This window comes from Hyperolius riggenbachi, chromosome 9 (genome assembly GCF_040937935.1).
Source record: "Hyperolius riggenbachi isolate aHypRig1 chromosome 9, aHypRig1.pri, whole genome shotgun sequence".
Lineage (NCBI taxonomy): Eukaryota > Metazoa > Chordata > Amphibia > Anura > Hyperoliidae > Hyperolius > Hyperolius riggenbachi.
Genome location: NC_090654.1, coordinates 52,905,327 through 52,925,846, shown reverse-complemented (window position 1 = coordinate 52,925,846; position 20,520 = coordinate 52,905,327). Strand labels below are relative to the sequence as shown.

Sequence of the window (20,520 nt, the reverse complement as noted above, 5' to 3'; positions counted from 1 at the left end):
AGTGCTTATCCTGGCTGGTGCATGGGAGCAGGGTGCTGGCAGTGGGCACCGGGTGGTGTACGGCCTGACAATCGTTTAGCTGTAATTGGAGCTTCTTCCGAGGCAATGTGCACAGTGTGTACTAGAGTCTCAGACTATTTAAGAGCCTGTACACACTGAAAATCGCCAAGCACTTGCGTGTTTTAATCAAAATTGTAATTGCGCTTTTTCTGCGTTTGCGATGTGATTTTGCTGAGGGTACCTTTTGGTCCTGTACACACTGGCTACATTGTGCTGCATTTTTTAAATCGCAAAGTCTTTTTAAAAATCATGATGACCTGTATAGAGTGATGCGATGCGTTTTTAAAAAAAACACAATCGCAGTGACTGCTGCACTTTTGAAGCACAGGAGAATTCCATTGCCTTTTTGAGACAAATGAAGAGGAAAGAGGGACAATAGGGACTTGGTTCCCAAAGAGGGACTGTCCCTCCAAAAAAAGGACAGTTGGGAGCTATGTTATACATCAGTCTTTTTCATACCTTTTGACTCATTATAGCTGATTCCTCTCTGTCTCGCTTTATTCATCCATGTACTCCCTTTTTTCTATGCCCTTATGTTAATTAATAGGAATATTATGAGACTTCTTGCTTTGGACAAATACGCATTTATGTAAGCAGAAATGCAATGTAGGGACCTGTGCACTGCAAGTCTGCAATGGTTACCGCTTCACCTCCATGCTGTCACCCCACCTACACTGTTTTACTTGTTGAGTCCCATCCCCTGCTGAGGTGTTTCCTGCTCTTGTGTCTCCTGTGGCTACAGAAGTGCTCCCTCTGGTAGAGTTTTACCTGGAAGATGGGATTGCTGAAGAAGAGGCCCTGTCACTTATCGACCTGGAAGCTCCCAGAAGCCGTCCGAGTAAAGACAAGTGGCAGGAAATGTCTTCAGGCAGTATCCTTTTTTTGTATGGATTTCTGTAAATTAAAACTGCAGACCTGTACTGTTTACTGTTTACAGCTATAGATGCCAAAGATGGCTTAAAGCGGAATTGCACAAAGCACCAAATTAACTGTCCCTTTTTTTGCAATTGCTATTATTGCCTTCCTGTCCACATCTGTGAGAATTTCTATCATTTCCTGTCCAGACAGGAAGTGAGAAAGCTCTCCAAGAAAGATAAGCGCATTTTGTTTTCATAGACTGGAGAAGTGTTAGATTTCTCGATTATTATAGTTTGTATTACTTTCCTGTCCCCGAGACCACCAGCTTTCTTATTACAGTAACACTGAAGCCAGCATAAAGAAGTCCGATACTCGCCTATGGAGAGGGAAGACTCTGGATCTCATAGAGCAGGGGTGTCAATCTCAATAATGCAAGGGGCCTACATCTAAAACCTAGGCTACGTCACGGGCCAAATTGCCTCAAAGTGACCTAACTATGGTGACCAGGGAGGTGGGCTTCTTCCTTGCTCCTCCCCCTTCTGCAGAGTGTTGTAGTGAAGTAGTTTAATATTCACCTGCTCCAGGGCTGTGTTACTTCTCCTCCTACCTTCCTAACAGCCACACGCTATTTATACTGTATGCTGCATACCTCTCGCTCTGAATGCATGTCATGTGATCGAAAGCTGGAGTGTATAGACGTATAGAGTGTGCAGCTGCTGGGAAGAGCAGAAGTGTGTGTGTGTGTGTGTGTGTGTGTGTGTGTGTGTGTGTGTGTGTGTGTTTTACCAGCCACATGGGGGGACTTGCATCCAAGGAGGGGGCCCCGTGCTAATTTTTCAGGGGGGTCCCAAGGGTTGTTGCTCCATCTAGGCTCAAACTGACAGTGTTTTAACCAGAAGCTCTGGATGGGAAGGCAGTGTACTGTCATACGTTACTGCTTACAGTGGTGCACATTTGAATCTTTTGAGGGCCACATAAAATAGCAAGGAGGGCCACATTTGGTTCGCAAGCCTTGTGTTTGACTCTTGTGTCATAGAGTCTTCCTGGTCCTCTCAGTGTCCTCATTCCAGCGTTGTCTCCTCCGTTGCACGTTCAACCAACTGGGGCTTCGGAATTCCCAAGTCCTTCTGAAGACTGGTGCCTCCTTGCTGTGCATGCGCATTTGCACACTTGCACATGTGCAGTATGGAGCTGTGCAGAGCATTTCCTCTACACTGTGCATGTATATCTCCATGCCTATGTGCTGTATGCACTATACATTGCATGTGAGAGTATGCTACCATCTCCATGTGGTTTGGGGAAGATGTCGTTGCTCCAAGTCTTCCTAGGTCTGGGGACCCCATCCATATTATATAAAGGGATCTCATGTTTTCTCCTTGTGCCACTGATCCAAAACTATAGATAAAAAAACTGCAGTTCTTCCAGCTTATGACCTTAACAAGCCAAGACGCGCAGACTCTGCGGCTGGAGGATGACGAAACCAACATAGACGACGATGACCCCTTTACAGCAAAGCTGAGCTTTGAGGTGAGCAGCCTAATATTCATACATCATAGTAAACAAGTGAGGTCAGGCCTTTATTACGGAAAAACAAATGCACAAATATAACAGGAATAGCCTATAGGGTAGAGCCTGAAGATTTACAGAGGAACTGTAGCGAAAAGGGGGAGAAAAATAAACCAATACATTGCAAAGTGAGAAATTAAAGTATAGAAGAGAGATCAAGAAATGATTGATAATCACCAGGTAATTTGTTCATGTTGTTTGAACTACAATCAACCTGCACATCATCATCTTTACTGCCGGCAGACATGAAAAAAAAAACAGACTGCTCCAACTGTGATTATCTATAACGACACCCCCTTACAATGCGCTAGGAGATATACATATGGACAGAGAGAAATACTACTTGCTAGGCAGCTGGAAACAGCCGTTATTTCCCACAATGCAACAAGGCTCCCACAGTGTGATCACTGATGTCAGTGCCTAGGTACTGACATCACACTGTGGGAGGGGTTTCACCACAATATCAGCCATACGGAGCCCTCGATGATCTATTTGAGAAAAGGTAAAGATTACTTATAGGAAAGGGGGTATCAGCTACTGATTGGGATGAACTACAGTTGTTGGTTACAGTTCCTCTTTAAGGTATTTTATGAGTTTCTGTACCTCTTGAGCATAATTTGTCTTCCTAAAACAGAAGGTATTTGCAATAATTAAGTGAGGGAAAACCAGGTAGAAAGAGGATTCTCAATCCTAATATTAACCTACTAAATAGAGGGGATTATATATATATATATATATATATATATATAGTTGTTTTATATTTATATCATATATGTTGCATGTAGTTTACTGGTGATTTCATTTGCGCCCCCCCCCCCCCCCCACCCCCCCCCCCCCCACCCCCATCACAGTTTTCAAATGATTTTGTGAAGGCATAGTAGACGTCTGTTTGAGATATACTGTATATAACAGACGTCCACTATGCCTTCACAAAATCATTTCAAAACTGTGATGGGGGTGGGGGGGTGCGCAAATGAAAGCACCAGTAAACTACATGCAACATATATGCTATAAATATAAAACAACCCTTTAATTAGAAATAACAACATAAATGGACAAACATAATAAAATAATCACCATTGAGGAAACAGCCAATCCGTCCATAGCCCAAGTCTTTTGCCTCAACACTGCAAGTGTTTAGCAACTAGCACCAGCAAATGGAAGCTGGGGGTGGGGTCACTGATTGTGTCTAGGAGAGGATTGGGACAGTATTGCCTATTTCCCTTTAGAGGGTAGCCTCAGATCATCAGTTCAGTAAGCAAGTCCCATAAGTCACCATTTTAGGATAGTGGGTGGATCCTTAAAACTAGAACCATGCCTGACTCCACCCACTGTCCTGTAGTGAAACATTATGTCTTTTCTTTATAGACAAGTGTCAGTAGAGGGTTGGTTCTTTTTGTCCCACCACACAAAATCCCGTGGGCTTTCCATAGCTTAACTCCGTGCTGTATCCAAATACCACAAATGTTCTGTGTTTACATATTGTACATTACTATCTACAGTTATCTATACTGAACAGTCATTATTTGCTATGTTTTGCAGCAAGGGGGCTCTGAGTTTGTCCCGGTGGTCGTGTCTCGCTCAGTCCTGAGATCGATGAGCAGGAGGGATGTGATGGTGAAACGCTGGCCAAAGCCTCTCAAGTGGCAGTACTACCGATCCTTGTTACCCGATGTCTCTATTACCATGTGCCAGTCCTGCTTCCAGGTGTGTCTCATCACCCTGCTCTCTATCTGCTCCTGCAATAATCCTTAAAGGAAACCTGAGATATGCCATAGTGCCTAATTTATACTTATCTGGGGCTTCCTTCATCCATATGTGAACAGCGGGCTACATCGCCGTCCTCCTCGGCCGCTCCGTTCTCCCGTGCTCAGCTGTGCTCATTTGGGCAGTCTGCGCAAGTGCGGCACGGCCGTGTGCCTCTCCCCCCCCCCCCCGTCATGCCCCTGCAGTGTTCTGCACCTGCGCAGTAGGACGGCTAAATATAAGGAAATATAGATTGTGGATTATTATTTAAGGGGAAAAAAAATATGAGTATTTCTGATCACAAATAGGATTGTTCAGCTGACCATATTGTCCTACATGTGACAAGCACAAAAGATCATTTAAATTGTAAAAGTTGGGTAAAAAGTCAAGTTACTGTTAAGGTGGCCGTACATCAGGCGACCAGCTTATAATCGAATCAGATGAAAGTCGGTGCCGCCAAGTGCGTGCTTGATCGAAGATTTGATTGGTCGCACGAATTGGTGCAAGATGTAGGGCTGTCGTGGTTGGTTGAGTGCGCGGTGGTAACAGCAAGCAATATCGGGACGAGCGATGAACGCAAAACCCTCAATGCTGTCCCCCCTAATGTTCAATGTTCCTCCCTGGTGTCCAGTGTACTATACATTACCTGACCACGTCCACCACTGGCTCCGGGCTGGGTATTCTGTCCATAAACACTCCCCGTGTGGTTGCCGACATACACACACTCCGGCATGTGGGGAACGTGTGTGGGTGGGGGACCCAGCCCAGAGGGAGCGGCGGACAGGGACAGGTAATGTATAGTACACTGGGCACCAGGGGCAACATTCAATATTGGGGGGGGGGGGGGGGGGACAGTGCCGAGGCAGTGGATTCAGTGTCACAAGGCCGATTCAGGATCAATTTCAGCATGAAATTTATAGGGAATTGGTCTGTGTATAGTACTGGTGCAGCACATACCCGGCATCCTGGCGATCAGATGCTGTGGGCTAGCAGGGAGGAGATGCTGTCAGGGGCATTACTAGAAATCACTGGGGCCCCCTGTGAAAATGTGGACGCCCCTCCCCTGGGGCCCGCTCAGGGCCGTTTTGGAGTACAGGAAGGGTCGCAGCATGAGGGGAGAGCATGACCACCTACATCGGACCCCCCCCCCATCCCCGGGTGGGGCGCAGCAGCCCCTGTTGTTACCCCACTGGATGCTGTCTTGGAGGAAGCAGAGGTAAGTAAGGGTAGTGCCAGTGCCTGCAATGCAGTCTGATGTGTCTCTCCTCTCCGGTCCAGCTTTGCACACACATGTTGGTAGAGGGTCCTCACAATGTATTGCTTCAGGTGGCAAATGGCGGTGCCTAGAACTGGCCGTGCATGGAAGTTGTCACTAGAAAGGGTTTAAAACCTGAAAGCACAAGGGAGAGGGTTAGGGTAAAGATAAGGGCAAGCAGTCAGGTCATGGTAGATGCAGGTCAAGGTTTTGGGTCAGCTTATAGTACATCATGCGCGGGAAGGAAACAGGAAGTTCAATAAAACAGGTAGGGAGGGGTAGTATCTCCAGCAGGGATACAAGCCGTGATAAAAAACGATCACAAGTTAACCCCTCCCCCCATTGTATCAAGTAATTTTGCATACAATATTTGTGTGATCTAGTAATAGTCCTGCAGTACAGTAACTCTTCTGTCTCCCTGCTCTTGTATTTGTACGTGTATTTTACCACTTATTCCTTTGTTTGTGGCAGATGTTTCACACGGAGGACTACGAGCTTCTCGTCCTGCAGCACAACTGCTGCCCGTACTGCCGGAAGCCCATGGAGGACGCCAACCAGTGACCTTCTCTGCACACCGCAGCTTACAATCATCACTACAAATGCAATAGCCTATTTTTATAATTTATTAAATCTTTTCTACATACGGCTTGTTTCTGTTGTCCAGGCTTACCTGTACCAGGGCTGCAAAACACAATCATCAAGTGCAGAAATGCATAAAAGCTGGACTGTGATTGGACGAGATCAGTGAAAGCAGAGCTGTCATTGGACATTACACATTACTGTGCACATTAAAGTGGACCTGAACTCTTGCACAGGGTAGAAGGAAAACATAGAGAAATGCACCCTGTATGTATTTAGAGAGTTCAGCTTGTCTAATTCCCCCTCATCTGTGATTAATGGCAACTGTAATTCATTCTCTCAGCTGGCTTCCTCAGCAGAGCAGATCATTTGTAAACACAGGATGTTAACCCTATGGCTGCTTCCATGAAAGCAGGAAGTAGGCACACTGCAGATTTTTTTGCAGGACTTGTATCCGCTCTCATAAAGAAATGTTTTTCTTTAAAGCGGACCTGAACTCATAACTTTATCTCCGCTCTAAAAGATATTCAACAGAATAATAACCTTTACAGAAAAAAAATATTTCTTTGTTACAGCGGATACGAATCCTGCAATAAATCTGCACTTTGTCTATTTCCTGCTTTCATGGAAACAGACATATTGGCTATCATTCATAAAGCATTTCCGCATGCGGAAATGCTTAAAACAGCTGACTTTACCGACCACTCGGCAAAGTCAGCATTCATAAAGGCTCTTTCCGCATGAAAAAATGACACTACCGAGCAGAGTGATAAGTCACCGCCTTGTACGGTGATTATCGGTACAAATGTAGCAAAATGTTCATTCATAAAGATCACCGCAAGCGGTGTGAGGTCGGGAAGTACCGCTCACTCTGATGTGGTGATACTAATGTAAATGAATGGAGACACACAGACCTCCCAGGCAGCTGCAGCAGAGCGGAACACGGAGAAATGTATCAACTCGGCTGCTTCCGTGTCTCCGCAAGCTTCCGCCTGCCTACCGCCAGCTTAGTTCGGGGAATCTCTGCACTGCTATCGCAACTGGATACATTTTTATGAATGCCCACCCAGAAGTCTAAAATACCGGCAGCGGTGTTTTCCCGCATTGATTCCCTTTACCGACAGCTCCTTTATGAATGATAGCCTTTGTATTATTATGCTGTTGTGTATATTTTAGAGCAGAGAGGAAGTTCTGAGTTCAGATCTCCTTCTAGCTATAATGAAGCCCTGAGCACAAATGACATGCACAAAATACAATACATCTCCAAATTAACAGAGACTGTTGATTCCACTTATCCATTTTTTTTCCTTGTGTTATGTGTTCTCACTTTTAAAAGTTTCACTATTTGATTCCAGGAAAATGACCTATTGTAGACCAAAGCATGGAGAGGCTAAAGAGCTAAAAAAAACCACTGCAATACAGCCTCCTACCAGGTCTAAAAACATGTTTTCCCCTCCGAAAACTTTAAAGAGAACCCAAGGTGGGATTATATTATGCTAGTGGGGCACAGAGGCTGGTTGTGCACACTATCACCAGCCTCTTTTGCCCCATGGTGTGCCTCAAAGACCCCCCTGCGCGCCGCTATACCCCTCGCAGTGCTGGCGACACGCAGCGTGTCGCCAGCACAATGTTTATCTAAGCGCTGTCTGTCAGCGGTGCTCCCCCGCCTCCTCCGTATCGGTGCTACCCGCCGCGTCACTTCCCTCCAATCAGTGGGAGTGAAGGGACACAGGCGGGTAGCGCCGATGAGGAGGCGGGGGAGCGGCGCTGACAGACAGCGCTTAGATAAATATTGTCGCCAGCACTGCGGGGGTATAGCGGCGCGCAGGGGGGGGTCTTTGAGGCACACCATGGGGCAACAGAGGCTGGTGATAGTGTGCACAACCAGCCTCTGTGCCCCACTAGCATAATAAAATCCCACCTCGGGTTCTCTTTAATGTTGATTTTCACAAAAGAAGGTAAGATTTAAATGTAAAAAATTGTGACGTTTCTGCGTGTCTCTAACCTCCTTAGCTAGGTTGGTATACTTGGTTTCTGAGTAGCACAGAGCCAGTGCCACTGCCCATACCATGATTGGGATAGTACCCCAGTGGCCAAGGCTGGATTTATACCTTTTCTGCCCCTAGGCCTAGGCCAACTTTCTTGACAAGAGTGGCCTTTAAATCGGGGTGCAAACACCACCAAGGATGGAGCTGTCTTGACTGAGTACTGTTTGTTCCAAAAACAAAGGAGCAGCATGACAGATTTTGGTGATGACCATGCTATTAGAGCCTGTTAATGTTCTGCTGGGAACACACAATGCAATTTTCCATCTGATCGACATGTGTACATGTCCAAACTGCTTCCAGTCGATAAAGGGATCGATTTTCCGATGATAACTTAGTAAAATCAATCCCTTTCTCAATCGGAAACAGATCGGACGTGTCAGAAATAATTGCTTGATTCCCGCTGGATGGGAAATTATATTATGTGTTCTCAGCATTAGCCTTTAACACTGCACACAGGCACAGGGGGTATCATATACACTTGAGGGGATCGGCAGCGGTGGTGCTAGGGCAAACAGATCAGAGTCGATCAGAGAGGGATTTAATAGCCAACCTGGTGGCAGATCGAATAATGTGTGGCCACCTTAACTGAGTGGCCTTTAAATCTGGGTTTAAAGAGAACCTGAGATGGGAATGGAAAGAAAAAATATACATACCTAGGGCTTCCTCCAGCCCCCTCCAGGCTTATCGCTCCCATGCCGTCCTCCTCTGCCTCCTGGTTCTTCTGCAATTGGCCCCCTGGAAAGTCCTCTCTGGGGACAACTGAGCATGCGTGTGCAGGTAGCGCTCGTGTGCTCCTGCTGACGGGAGGGTTCTGTGCCTGTGCAGTACTGGGCTCAACTAGGGAGCGAGCGGGGCCAGATTGTTCCTGCACCAACTGGAAGATTTTCGGGGACTAGTTATGGACGATATGCCTGGAGGAAGCCCCAGGTAGGTATATTTTTTCTTTCTATACCCATCTCAGGTAAACTTAAAGCAGATCTCCAGCCTTCCTGTTAAAATTTAGCAGCCGTCTTGTTAAAGAAAGTTATAGTTACCTGTGCTGCCTTGTCCCTTGAAGCCGTCCTGAACACTCCAAATCACCCGACTTCCGGCGCCTGGCAAAGACTACAGTGATGTGAAAAACTATTTGCCCCCTTCCTGATTTCTTATTCTTTTGCATGTTTGTCACACTTAAATGTTTCTGCTCATCAAAAACCGTTAACTATTAGTCAAAGATAACATAATTGAACACAAAATGCAGTTTTAAATGATGGTTTTTATTATTTAGTGAGAAAAAAACCTCAAAACCTACATGGCCCTGTGTGAAAAAGAAATTGCCCCCTGAACCTAATAACTGGTTGGGCCACCCTTAGCAGCAATAACTGCAATCAAGCAATTGCGATAACTTGCAACGAGTCTTTTACAGCGCTCTGGAGGAATTTTGACCCACTCATCTTTGCAGAATTGTTGTAATTCAGCTTTATTTGAGGGTTTTCTAGCATGAACCGCCTTTTTAAGGTCATGCCACAACATCTCAATAGGATTCAGGTCAAGACTTTGACTAGGCCACTCCAAAGTCTTCATTTTGTTTTTCTTCAGCCATTCAGAGGTGGATTTGCTGGTGTGTTTTGGGTCATTGTCCTGCTGCAGCACCCAAGATTGCTTCAGCTTGAGTTGACGAACAGATGGCCGGACATTCTCCTTCAGGATTTTTTGGTAGACAGTAGAATTCATGGTTCCATCTATCACAGCAAGCCTTCCAGGTCATGAAGCAGCAAAACAACTCCAGACCATCACACTACCACCACATTTTACTGTTGGTATGATGTTCTTTTGCTGAAATGCTGTGTTACTTCTACGCCAGATGTAACGGGACACGCACCTTCCAAAAAGTTTAACTTTTGTCTCGTCGGTCCGCAAGGTATTTTCTCAAAAGTCTTGGCAATCATTGAGATGGTTTTTTTAGCAAATTGAGACTAGCCTTAATGTTCTTTTTGCTTAAAAGTGGTTTGCGCCTTGGATATCTGCCATGCAGGTTGTTTTTGCCCAGTCTCTTTCTTATGGTGGAGTCGTCAGCACTGACCTTAATTGAGGCAAGTGAGGCCTGCAGTTCTTTAGATGTTGTCCTGGGGTCTTTTGTGGCCTCTCGGATGAGTTTTCTCTGCGCTCTTGGGGTAATTTTGGTCGGCCGGCCACTCCTGGGAAGGTTCATCACTGTTCCATGTTTTTGCCATTTGTGGATAATGGCTCTCACTGTGGTTCGCTGGAGTCCCAAAGCTTTAGAAATGGCTTTATAACCTTTACCAGAATGATAGATCTCAATTACTTTTGTTCTCATTTGTTCCTGAATTTCTTTGGATCTTGGCATGATGTCTAGCTTTTGAGGTGCTTTTGGTCTACTTCTCTGTGTCAGATAGCTCCTATTTAAGTGATTTCTTGATTGAAACAGGTGTGGCAGTAATCAGGCCTGGGGGTGACTACAGAAATTGAACTCAGGTGTGATAAACCACAGTTAAGTTATTTTTTAACAAGGGGGGGCAATCACTTTTTCACACAGGGCCATGTAGATTTGGAGTTTTTTTTCTCACTAAATAATAAAAACCATCATTTAAAACTGCATTTTGTGTTCAATGATGTTATCTTTGACTAATAGTTAACAGTTTTTGATGAGCAGAAACATTTAAGTGTGACAAACATGCAAAAGAATAAGAAATCAGGAAGGGGGCAAATAGTTTTTCACATCACTGTAAATGAAGGGTTTGAATATTGGTAGGTCAGTGTTGAAGAGAATTCAACATATCATGGGTAACAAGTGGACTGAAAGAGGAATTGGTGTTATGCGGCAAAAGTGGAGTTGGTTTGTTAACAGCCTGGCAGCAGTATTCTGCAGGAAGTGCACAGTAGGTGTCAGCTGTGGTTAGATCATTGTAGTTTTTATTCCACAAAGCCTGAGATTGTCCAGCATGGTTATTATCGTTCATTCCACTCTTCCTACAAGAGGCTGAGTGGGGATCTGGCATGGAAATTTAGTGTGTATATAAAGTGCCTTGTTCTTCCCTGTGATGTACAATGTTAACAGTGGGCTGCGGCACCTCCTTCTACATCAGTAAAACCTCTCTGGGCTTTTAACGTTCTTGTAGCTATTTGTTCTCAGCTGGCTTATCAGTTTCTGTGCTTTGTCTAATCCCACTCCCCTGTCAAAGCAGCTACTGGAGTCTGTCCAGCCCCATCTCCCCTATTCCCTGCCGGTCATATAGGTCTTTCCAGTCATCCTGTCTTCCATGCGAGAACAGCTACCGGAGGCACACCAGCTGCCCCCACCCTCTCTTCTGTTCACTAGCAGGAGCTTAACAATAGACCCTGCAAGGGATGCAGCTATAGGGGGGCCCAGAAGCGGCATGGGGGCCCCGTGGCCTGAGAAGTTCCTTTTTCCTGTCCTGAGAGACTGAAAACTAAGAGCACAGAAAGAAAAAACTTTCTGCTCTCTGCACAATTGTTCTAATGACTGCATCAGCTTAGCCACTGATAACGAATCAAAGTTTTGCAGACAGAGATTTTTAGACAGTCCCTATTCAGTGTGCAGCAGGGTCTTATGTACAATGCCCAGCATCCCAGCCTCCCCACTCCCTTCACAAGTGCTCTGTACTGTAGTGATGCTGGAAGAGTCTGCAGAGCCAGTTCTGCTCCATCAGAGATGGACAGAGTGAGTGTAATACGCTGAGGCTGGGAGCACACTCATCTGTCAGTTTTCTGTGTGTATTTTCTGCATACCATGTGTGTCTGTATGTGTGAAAACATGCATGGTTTATCACAGAAGCTATTGGAATTGATAGAGAAAATGTGTGCAGGGCTTCACTGCTGCCTGTTTTTATCTGAATTGGGCAACACATTCAAGTGTGCACTAGCCAATCAAACAACATTGGTTCTCAGTTTACCTGTGTGTGTGGGGGGGGGGGGGGGGGCATCCAAAGTTTCGCAGGGGGCCCAGTGATTTGTAGTTACACCCCTGTTCACTAGGGCTACTTCAAAGGAAACCTCAACTGAGAGGGATATGGATGTTTCTTTTTAAACAATACCAGTTGCCTGGCAGTCCTGCTGATCTCTTTGGCTGCAGTAGTGGATGAATCACACACATGAAGCAAGCATGCAGCTAATCCAGGAACCGCAGGCACACAACAGGAACGAACAAGAGTTCAAACAATCACTACACTTTGCACAGGAGTTGTCGGTGGGTTGTCAGGGATCTTAAAGATCTGATCATTCTCGCAGCGCATCGCAAAGCTTCGGCCTGCTAATCGTGCACCTGTATTCAAAAGATTGGCGGTTGTCGGAAGAATCGCGGACAAAGTCGTGAGGTGAGTATTTACGTGCCTTTACTATGAGTTTCTGGAGCTGCAGATCACTAGAGAACAGAAGTGATAGGGAGAAACTTGGAAAATATGTTTTCTGTTTCAAAATGTTTATTAGGTTTCAATCCCCACCCCAGTCATTAATTGGAATGGAGCAATATTGTGGCTCTATGCTCACTCCATCTAGGAGCCCTCTTACTAAGAATGAGTTCTCACTTTAGCCGGACCTCCAGTAGCCAGCGGGAGAAGATAGTGCAGTGTCCGTTTGGATGGCCCATTGTGACCTGGTTGGTGCCCGGAGCAGATGTGTTTTTTTATATAGGCTAAATGGGAAACGCATCCACTCTCTGGGAAGTATTGCAGACAGCACAAGAGTGTGTTCCGCTTACCGTAATGGATCCAACCAGTGGCGTCATGATGCAAGTTTTACATTGGGGCCCCCCCAAGCACTCTATACATAATTGATACGGCGCACCAAATCCTGCCAATGGCAACTACAGTGTCAGAGGTGCAAGAAGGGGATGGGGAACAGCTTGTTAATGATTAAGACTAATCAAAGTATCTATAGAAGTCATTATTATGAGAACAGGAGCAATAGAGAGCTAATACTGACGTTGAGGGAGGGTCCTTTGGGGCCCCTCTGGCCCAAAGGGCCCCAATGCGGATGTAACCTCTGCAACCCCTATTGCTACGCCAATGGATCCAACGGATCTGTTGCAGATTGACAAGAGGGAATGGATCTTATTTACAAAATAAGATCCACCGACCGTCAGTTTTCTGATGTGGTAAAACAGACAAAAAAAAAAAATCAGTTTTCTGCAATAGTGGGAACCGAGCCTAGAGGAGACCTCCAGATTCCACCATAACTCACTCCCCGGGGCCTACCCCCACCTCCTCCTGGGCACTGATGAACTCCTGCCCATAACAGTGTACAATGACAGGATATCAAGCAGGGTTCGAATCTTGGCTTCTCCTGTTCAGGAAGTCAGCATCTGTTCACTAAGGAGACCTTGGGCAGGACTTCCTACCACTGCTACTGCCTACTGAACGTGCCCCTAGTGGCTGCAGCTCTGGCGCTTTGCGTCTCCAGGAGAAAAGCGCAATATAAATGTTCTTTGTCTTGTCTTGATACAGTTGCTGTGCAAAAGGTTTTGCTGCTTTAACCCCTTTTCATACTTATTCCACCTGGAGGGTCAGATATCTGGGGCCCTGTTTTTAAAGAGGGCTTCTGGATTCCATCCCGATTCTTCCCTCACCCCGGACAGACACAGACTTCTGTTGTGGTAGTTCCCCTCACCTCCATGTGGGCGCTGAAGGTAGGGATGAGCTCCTTGTTCATATCATAACAATTGCTCAGGGGAAGACCTATACTGGTGAGTTCTAAATTGTGTCGGGAACATGGAGACAAAATATTTTCTTCTTTTGTCACGTGTTCTGTCTCTAACCTCCATTGCAAGATTGGTATACTTGGTTTCTGAGTAGCACAGAGCCAGTGCCACTGCACATACCATGATAGGGATAATACCCCAGGGGCCAAGGTTGGATTTATACCTTTTCTGGCCCTAGGCCAACTTTGTGGTGGCCACTGGCCACCTTCTATTCCATATATAGCCCCCTCTTTTATCTGTAATATTCATGTACATCAGTGGTTCCATGCAAATATTAACAAGGTGGGTGGGTGTGTGTGTGTGGGGGGGGGGGGGTTAGATTTAGTTGGGAAGTTCCTACCTCATTCAATATTTTACAGTCGATGCAGCATATCGTTTCAAGCAGATCTTTGTGAAGATTAAGTGGCTTGGGATTTTAATCAGAAAAGTAGGGGGTGATGGGAGACCCCCAGCTGCAGCAGTTTGAAGCGCCCATGGTGGTGTCACGTCATGTGTTCTTGGCTGCCCCGCAATGCATGTCGGGAGATGTAGTCTTTCGATGTGAGTACATCTCCTGGCATGCATTGCTGCAATAAGGGAAACGTCGCTGGAGCTTGAAACTGCTGTCCTGGAAAAGATGGAGGACCTCAAAAAGACGGGGAACTAGGGGCTGCCCCATGAAGGTAAGTAATTCTTGTCGCCCACCCCCCTCACAATAGCCCACTCTGTTTACAAACCTCCCTTATGAAGAGGTTAATCTATCTTCTATATATATAATAGACTAAGTGCCTCAACCTTCAAACAAGAAGAAGTACTTTGCATGAGAAAATTTATGCGTGCTCAAACACCAAGTTTAAGGCCTCTTTTCCACGGACTGTTGAGCTGTGTGCTCAGCAAGCAGTTACCAGGCAGCAGTGAGCAGATACCAGGCAGCAACAAGCAGTTACCAGGCAGCAGCAAGCAGTTACCAGGCAGCAGCAAGCAGTTACCAGGCAGCAGTGAGCAGTTACCAGGCAGCAGCAAGCAGTTACCAGGCAGCAGTGAGCAGATACCAGGCAGCAACAAGCAGTTACCAGGCAGCAGCAAGCAGTTACCAGGCAGCAGTGAGCAGATACCAGGCAGCAACAAGCAGTTACCAGGCAGCAACAAGCAGTTACCAGGCAGCAGCGAGCAGTTACCAGGCAGCAGCGAGCAGTTACCAGGCAGCAGCGAGCAGTTACCAGGCAGCAGCGAGCAGTTACCAGGCAGCAGCGAGCAGTTACCAGGCAGCAGCGAGCAGTTACCAGGCAGCAGCGAGCAGTTACCAGGCAGCAGTGAGCAGTTACCAGGCAGCAGTGAGCAGTTGTGAGAGTTTGAGAGCCATTTCACTGCCTATTCACAGTCCATGGAAAAGAGGCCTTATCCTAGCAAGTCTGACATTGCAAATCTGGCCTAATTGGCTATTCATGAGGCAATGCTTATGCAAATGCATGCACAAACCAATACCACAAAGCAGTCACCCTGCTACATGCTACATTAGCACTATCCGGCTTAGTGCACACCAGAGCGGTTTGGCAGCGTTTTGCGATCCACTTGCGGCTGCGGATACGCTTGGGTAATGTATTTCAATGGGCTGGTGCACACCAGAGCGGGAGGCGTTTTGCTGAAACGCATACTCCCGAGGTGAGGCATTTTTTGGATTGCGGAGGCGTTTCTGCCTCCAATGTAAAGTATAGGAAAAACGCAAACCGCTCTGAAAAACGGCAGTTCAGAGCGGTTTTGCAGGCGTTTTTGTTACAGAAGCTGTTCAGTAACAGCTTTACTGTAACAATATATGAAATCTACTACACCAAAAACGCTTTACAAAACCGCAAAATGCTAGGTGAAATGCTACAGAAAAATAAGAAAAAGCGTTTCAAAATCTGCTAGCATTTTGCGGATCTGCTAGCAGTTTTTGGTGTGCTCCAGGCCTCCAGGAGCGCCACGGGGAGGATTCCCAATGCCCCCTTTTTATACAACTGGGGGGGGGCCGCAGGGCGTACGAGAGAGAACGGCGCCGGAGACTTGGGCGCAGGACACAGCCAGTATATGGCTAATCCTGCTGCCGCACAAGTCCGGGCCGTGTTAATTACTATTCCCCCTCCAGGCCGACATGGATAGTGGGGGAATGAAATAATTCGGCTTCCAGCAATAGCTGGAAGCCGAATTATTGTTTTAAAAGCAACTTCAGATCCGTCTTCTGACGGCGCTGAAGTTACTCCATGTGCCTGCGATAGCCGTAGTTCCTATTACGGCCTATGGTGGCGCCGGCTGCGCCCAAGTCTCCTGCGCTGCTGCGCCCAAGTCTCCAGCGCTGGATTTACCGTGTTCGGGCCGCAGGGTCCCAGGCTCTCTCACTGCCTGGAAACCACAGCGGCACCCCGGAGGGGGAGGCTGGGTGGCGTGGACGACCCCCCCCCAAGTGTGGCCAGCGCCGGGGAGAGCCGTCTGCACCCACCTCCCAATATTAAAAACAGGCACTTACCTTAACGTCCATTGCGTTCTGCTACATGCGCATTAATTTGGGGGCACCACATGAGAAAGGAGAGAAGCATGGGTCACCCCGAGCTTTAGAGCTCAGGGCTGGCTCACATACAGCACTCCAGAGGGGGGGGGGAGGGGGAGGACAGGCGCACTCACTCCAGGGTTCACACCACCGGAGCAAGCCATCCACCACCTGCCTCCAAAGGATACAAACTGCACAAAATGCTTTCCATGAGAAAATTAATGCGCATGTAGCAGAACCCAATGGACGTTAAGGTAAGTGGCTGTTTTTAATATTAGGAGGTGGGTGCGGACGGCTCTCCCCAGCGCTGGCCACGCTTGGGGGGGGGGGGGCGGCTGCGCCACCCAGCCTCCCACTCCGGGGTGCCGCTGTGGTTCCCAGAGAGCGAGAGAGCACTTCGCAGTATTGGTTTTTTGACCCTGCATAGTTTGGCATGCGAAAGCAAATGCATATTTGTATGAGCATTGCCTCATGAATAGCCAATTAGGCCGGATTTGCAAAGCCAGACTTGCTAGGGTTAAACTTGGTGTTTGAGCACGCATACATTTTCTCATGGAAAGCCTACTTCTTCTTGCTTCAAGGTTGAGGCACGTACTCTATTAGATAGATAGATGCGGCGTATGCTACGACGCGGGTTGGCTAGTTTTATATATTTTGTAAAATGGGTGCTCAAATCACTCTAATTCAGCCAGCTGGAAACTCATGAAATTTGACCACAGCATGGATGGATCTTCAGTTCTGTGCAGCCTCTCCATTAATTTCCTTCCCCTCATTTCTGGTGAGTCATGCTGTCTGCTCATGTGTTCAGAGACAAGACAGCTTCTCTGTGTGTTCAGCTTGTCTCTGTACCCACAGCAGAGTGCATGACTCATCAGAATGCAGAGGATCATGATGGATGGGATTTTTTTGGGTTTCTTTTAACAAATCTTGCTTTGTGATTTAGAGTTTGTATTAGCCAGAGGGAAAAGAGGTTAATCTCTTTATGACAGCAAAATTCTGGTTAATTTCTAAAATATCTTCGATGCAAAAACATTTCAAAACAGACCTTTTAAGCAAATATTTGGTTATTAAACAGCTTTCTTTGATATTTGCTGAGGCTTTGCTTTGGTTTGGGCTTATCAGGCTGTAAGCCTTGCCCGTTAGCAATAAGTGATCACAGAAGAAAAGGGCAGATTTGCAGACAATCTTTTTCTTTATTATTTATTATATTGGCTATCACTGTCTTTTACGTGGCTGCAGCAGACTGCTGGTGATTTCCATGCTTTGTGGCTTTAGCTATTCAGGCCCACAGACTTTACAGGAGCTCAAAAGTCAATTTTAAGTGATCTTTGAAAGCAAATTACAAGCAAGGGGAAATCGTATATAAAGAGAAATTCAACTTTCATAATAATCTACTCAGAAACAGAGATGAGTGCTGCAATTAATCGTTTTGCAAGGTGGTCCCCTAGTACTTACAAACAGGTTTCTTTCCTGGGAGCTTATTTCTTTATAAGTTGAATTGTTTGTAAGTTGAGTCCAATGTTAAAGAGACTCTGTAACAACAAAAACCTCCCCTGGGGGGTACTCACCTCGGGTGGGGGAAGCCTCCGGATCCTAATGAGGCTTCCCGCGCCGTCCTCTGTCCCACGGGGGTCTCGCCGCAGCCCTCCGAACAGCCGGCGACTGTGCCGACTGTCAGTTCAATATTTACCTTTGCTGGCTCCAGCGGGGGCGCTGTGGCGACTTTCGGCACGGAAATAGACGGAAATACCCGATCTCCGTCGGGTCCACTCTACTGCGCAGGCGCCGGAAACTTGCGCCTGCGCAGTAGAGCAGACCCGACGGCGATCGGGTATTTCCGCCTACTTCGGCGCCGAGAGGCATCAGAGCGCCTGCGCAGGAGCCAGGAAGGTAAATATTGCGTCACGGCTGTACGGAGGGCTACAGCGAGACCCCCGAGGGACGCAGGACGGCGTGGGAAGCCTCATTAGGATCCTGAGGCTTCCCCCACCCGAGGTGAGTACCCCCCAGGGGCCGTTTTGTCGTTACAGTTCCTCTTTAAAGCGGATCCGAGATGAAAAACTAACTATAACCAGTAACTTGTCTATATATCTTATGTAAAGTTTAGATAGTTTAAACAGAAAATCTAGCTGCAAACAGCTTTAATAGAATATGGTTATTTCTTCCTGTGATACAATGACAGCAGCCATGTTGTTTGTAAACATTACACAGAGGCAGGCTTATCTGCACCATCAGCAGACTGTGAAAAAACCTAATCCTCCTCCTCCCCTTTGCCTCTGAAATCTCTGACTAGTAATAACTCCCCCTCCTCCTGCCCAGACTGAGCTCCCATGAGCCCTTGCTACTGCCAAGGCTCTCTGAAAAACTGTGGGTGGGGCTTGTTTAGTTTATAGGGAATTAGAGTATTAAAACAAAAACAAAAAAAGTATTTGGCTTGAGGAATGCCCTATAAACAATAGGAAAGGAACACAATTATGCAATGAGTAAAAGTTTATCTCGGATCCACTTTAAACATGGTGAAATGTGAATAAATTATTTACTTTCAGACAACTCTGGATTTGGACATAGAGCATAAACTATGTTTTTTTGGTTGTTTTCAATGTTCTTTTTAAGTTTTTCTTTTTTAAACTACTTAATTCATACAATACTGTAACATTAAAAGCAAACCTTAAAGGAATACTTAAGTCACTTAAAAAAAATGACTTTTACTCACCTGGGGCTCCCCTCAGCCCCCTGCAGCTGAACGGTGCCCTCGCCGTGTCCCTCCGATGCGCCTGGTCTCGCCGGCGGCCACTTCCGGTTTGGCCGTCACCGGCCGACAGGCTGTGAACGCGGCTGATTATCCGCGTCCCCGGACGCAATAGCGCCTTCTACAATGCTATTGCGTCTGGGGACGCGGATAATCAGCCGCGTTCACAGCCTGTCGGCCGGTGACGGCCAAACCGGAAGTGGCCGCCGGCGAGACCAGCCGCATCGGAGGGACACGGCGAGGGCACCGTTCAGCTGCAGGGGGCTGAGGGGAGCCCCAGGTGAGTAAAAGTCATTTTTTTTAAATGACTTAAGTATTCCTTTAAGCGAAAAAAAAACAAAAAATAATACTTATAATGAATTGTATGTGTAGTATGGATAATGAATAGAACAGTAGTAGTAAAGAAAAGTCTCATATTTTTATTTTCAGTTATATAGTTTTTTTTTTTAATTTTTATAACATTATTATTATTGATTTATAAAGCGCCAACATATTCCGTGGCACTATACAAAGTAAGAATCAAACATGGGGTACATAATAATACGGACAATGGTGTACACCAATATACAAAATACAGAATTAACGACAAAATACAAAAATGATACTAAGTACAGAATACAAAATACAGAATTGGTAATGACAATGATAAAAGTAACATGATAAATATAATTAAACCCCTGTGTCTCTGCGTCCTGTCCCTGTGTGTGTGGGTCCCTGCTTACAGACTTGACAGTTTGCTGTCTGAGAACCTCATTGCATTGTGGGAAATAACAGCTTTTTCCAGCTGCCAAGCAAGCAACATCTCCCTGTGTGCTTATACTTCGGACAGTGGTGGGAGACGGGTGAGCAGGACGCATCGGTATGCGCGTTGCCGGGGTTTAGCGGCCGTGGCCTAGCGCCCGTTTTTTTTAACGGGTGGGCCTTTTTACTTGTGATAAATAAAATGTATAATGATTTCCAAGACACAAAAGTGGGAGAGAGCCCTGCCCTTGCGAGTTTACAATCTGAAGGGAATTGGGGGGGGGGGGGGGGGGGGGGGGACAAGAGGAGGGGTTGCATACAACAAATATATAGAGGCAGTGTGTTTTAGGATACCTAGTAGGAGTGCAATTTGGTCTTAAGACAAAGGGAAGTGGCCTAAGGTAGCGCATATGCTTATCGGAACAAATTAGTTTTTAGAGAACATTTAAAGGTAACAAAGGTTGGCGAGCGCATGTGTTGGGGGAGGGCATTCCAGAGGAGGGGTGAAGTGCGTGCAAAATCTTGTGAATGTGAGGAGGTAATTCTAGAGGACAACAAAAGATCACGGGCAGATCTGAGATTGCGATTTTGTTTGTATTTGGAAATTAGTGAGGATATGTACAGAGATTGTGGAGAGCTTTGTAGGTTAGGGTTAGGAGTTTGAACTGGATCCTATGGTTAAATGGCAGCCAGTGAAGA

General features: G+C 46.4%; 1 protein-coding gene across 3 annotated transcripts in view; it reads left to right on the top strand.

Annotated features, from left to right (window-relative positions):
- IFT122 (intraflagellar transport 122) overlaps positions 1-6,128 on the top strand; it is a 148,878-nt gene extending 142,750 nt beyond the window's left edge. For all 3 annotated transcript variants that reach the window (XM_068252766.1, XM_068252767.1, XM_068252765.1), the window contains 4 exons: positions 803-931; positions 2,366-2,445; positions 4,027-4,191; positions 5,957-6,128. In XM_068252766.1, coding sequence (XP_068108867.1) covers positions 803-931; positions 2,366-2,445; positions 4,027-4,191; positions 5,957-6,046 — 464 coding nt within the window. In that variant the 3' untranslated portion in view covers positions 6,047-6,128. The remainder of the gene's footprint in view (positions 1-802; positions 932-2,365; positions 2,446-4,026; positions 4,192-5,956) is intronic.
- Positions 6,129-20,520: the final 14,392 nt, after the last annotated feature.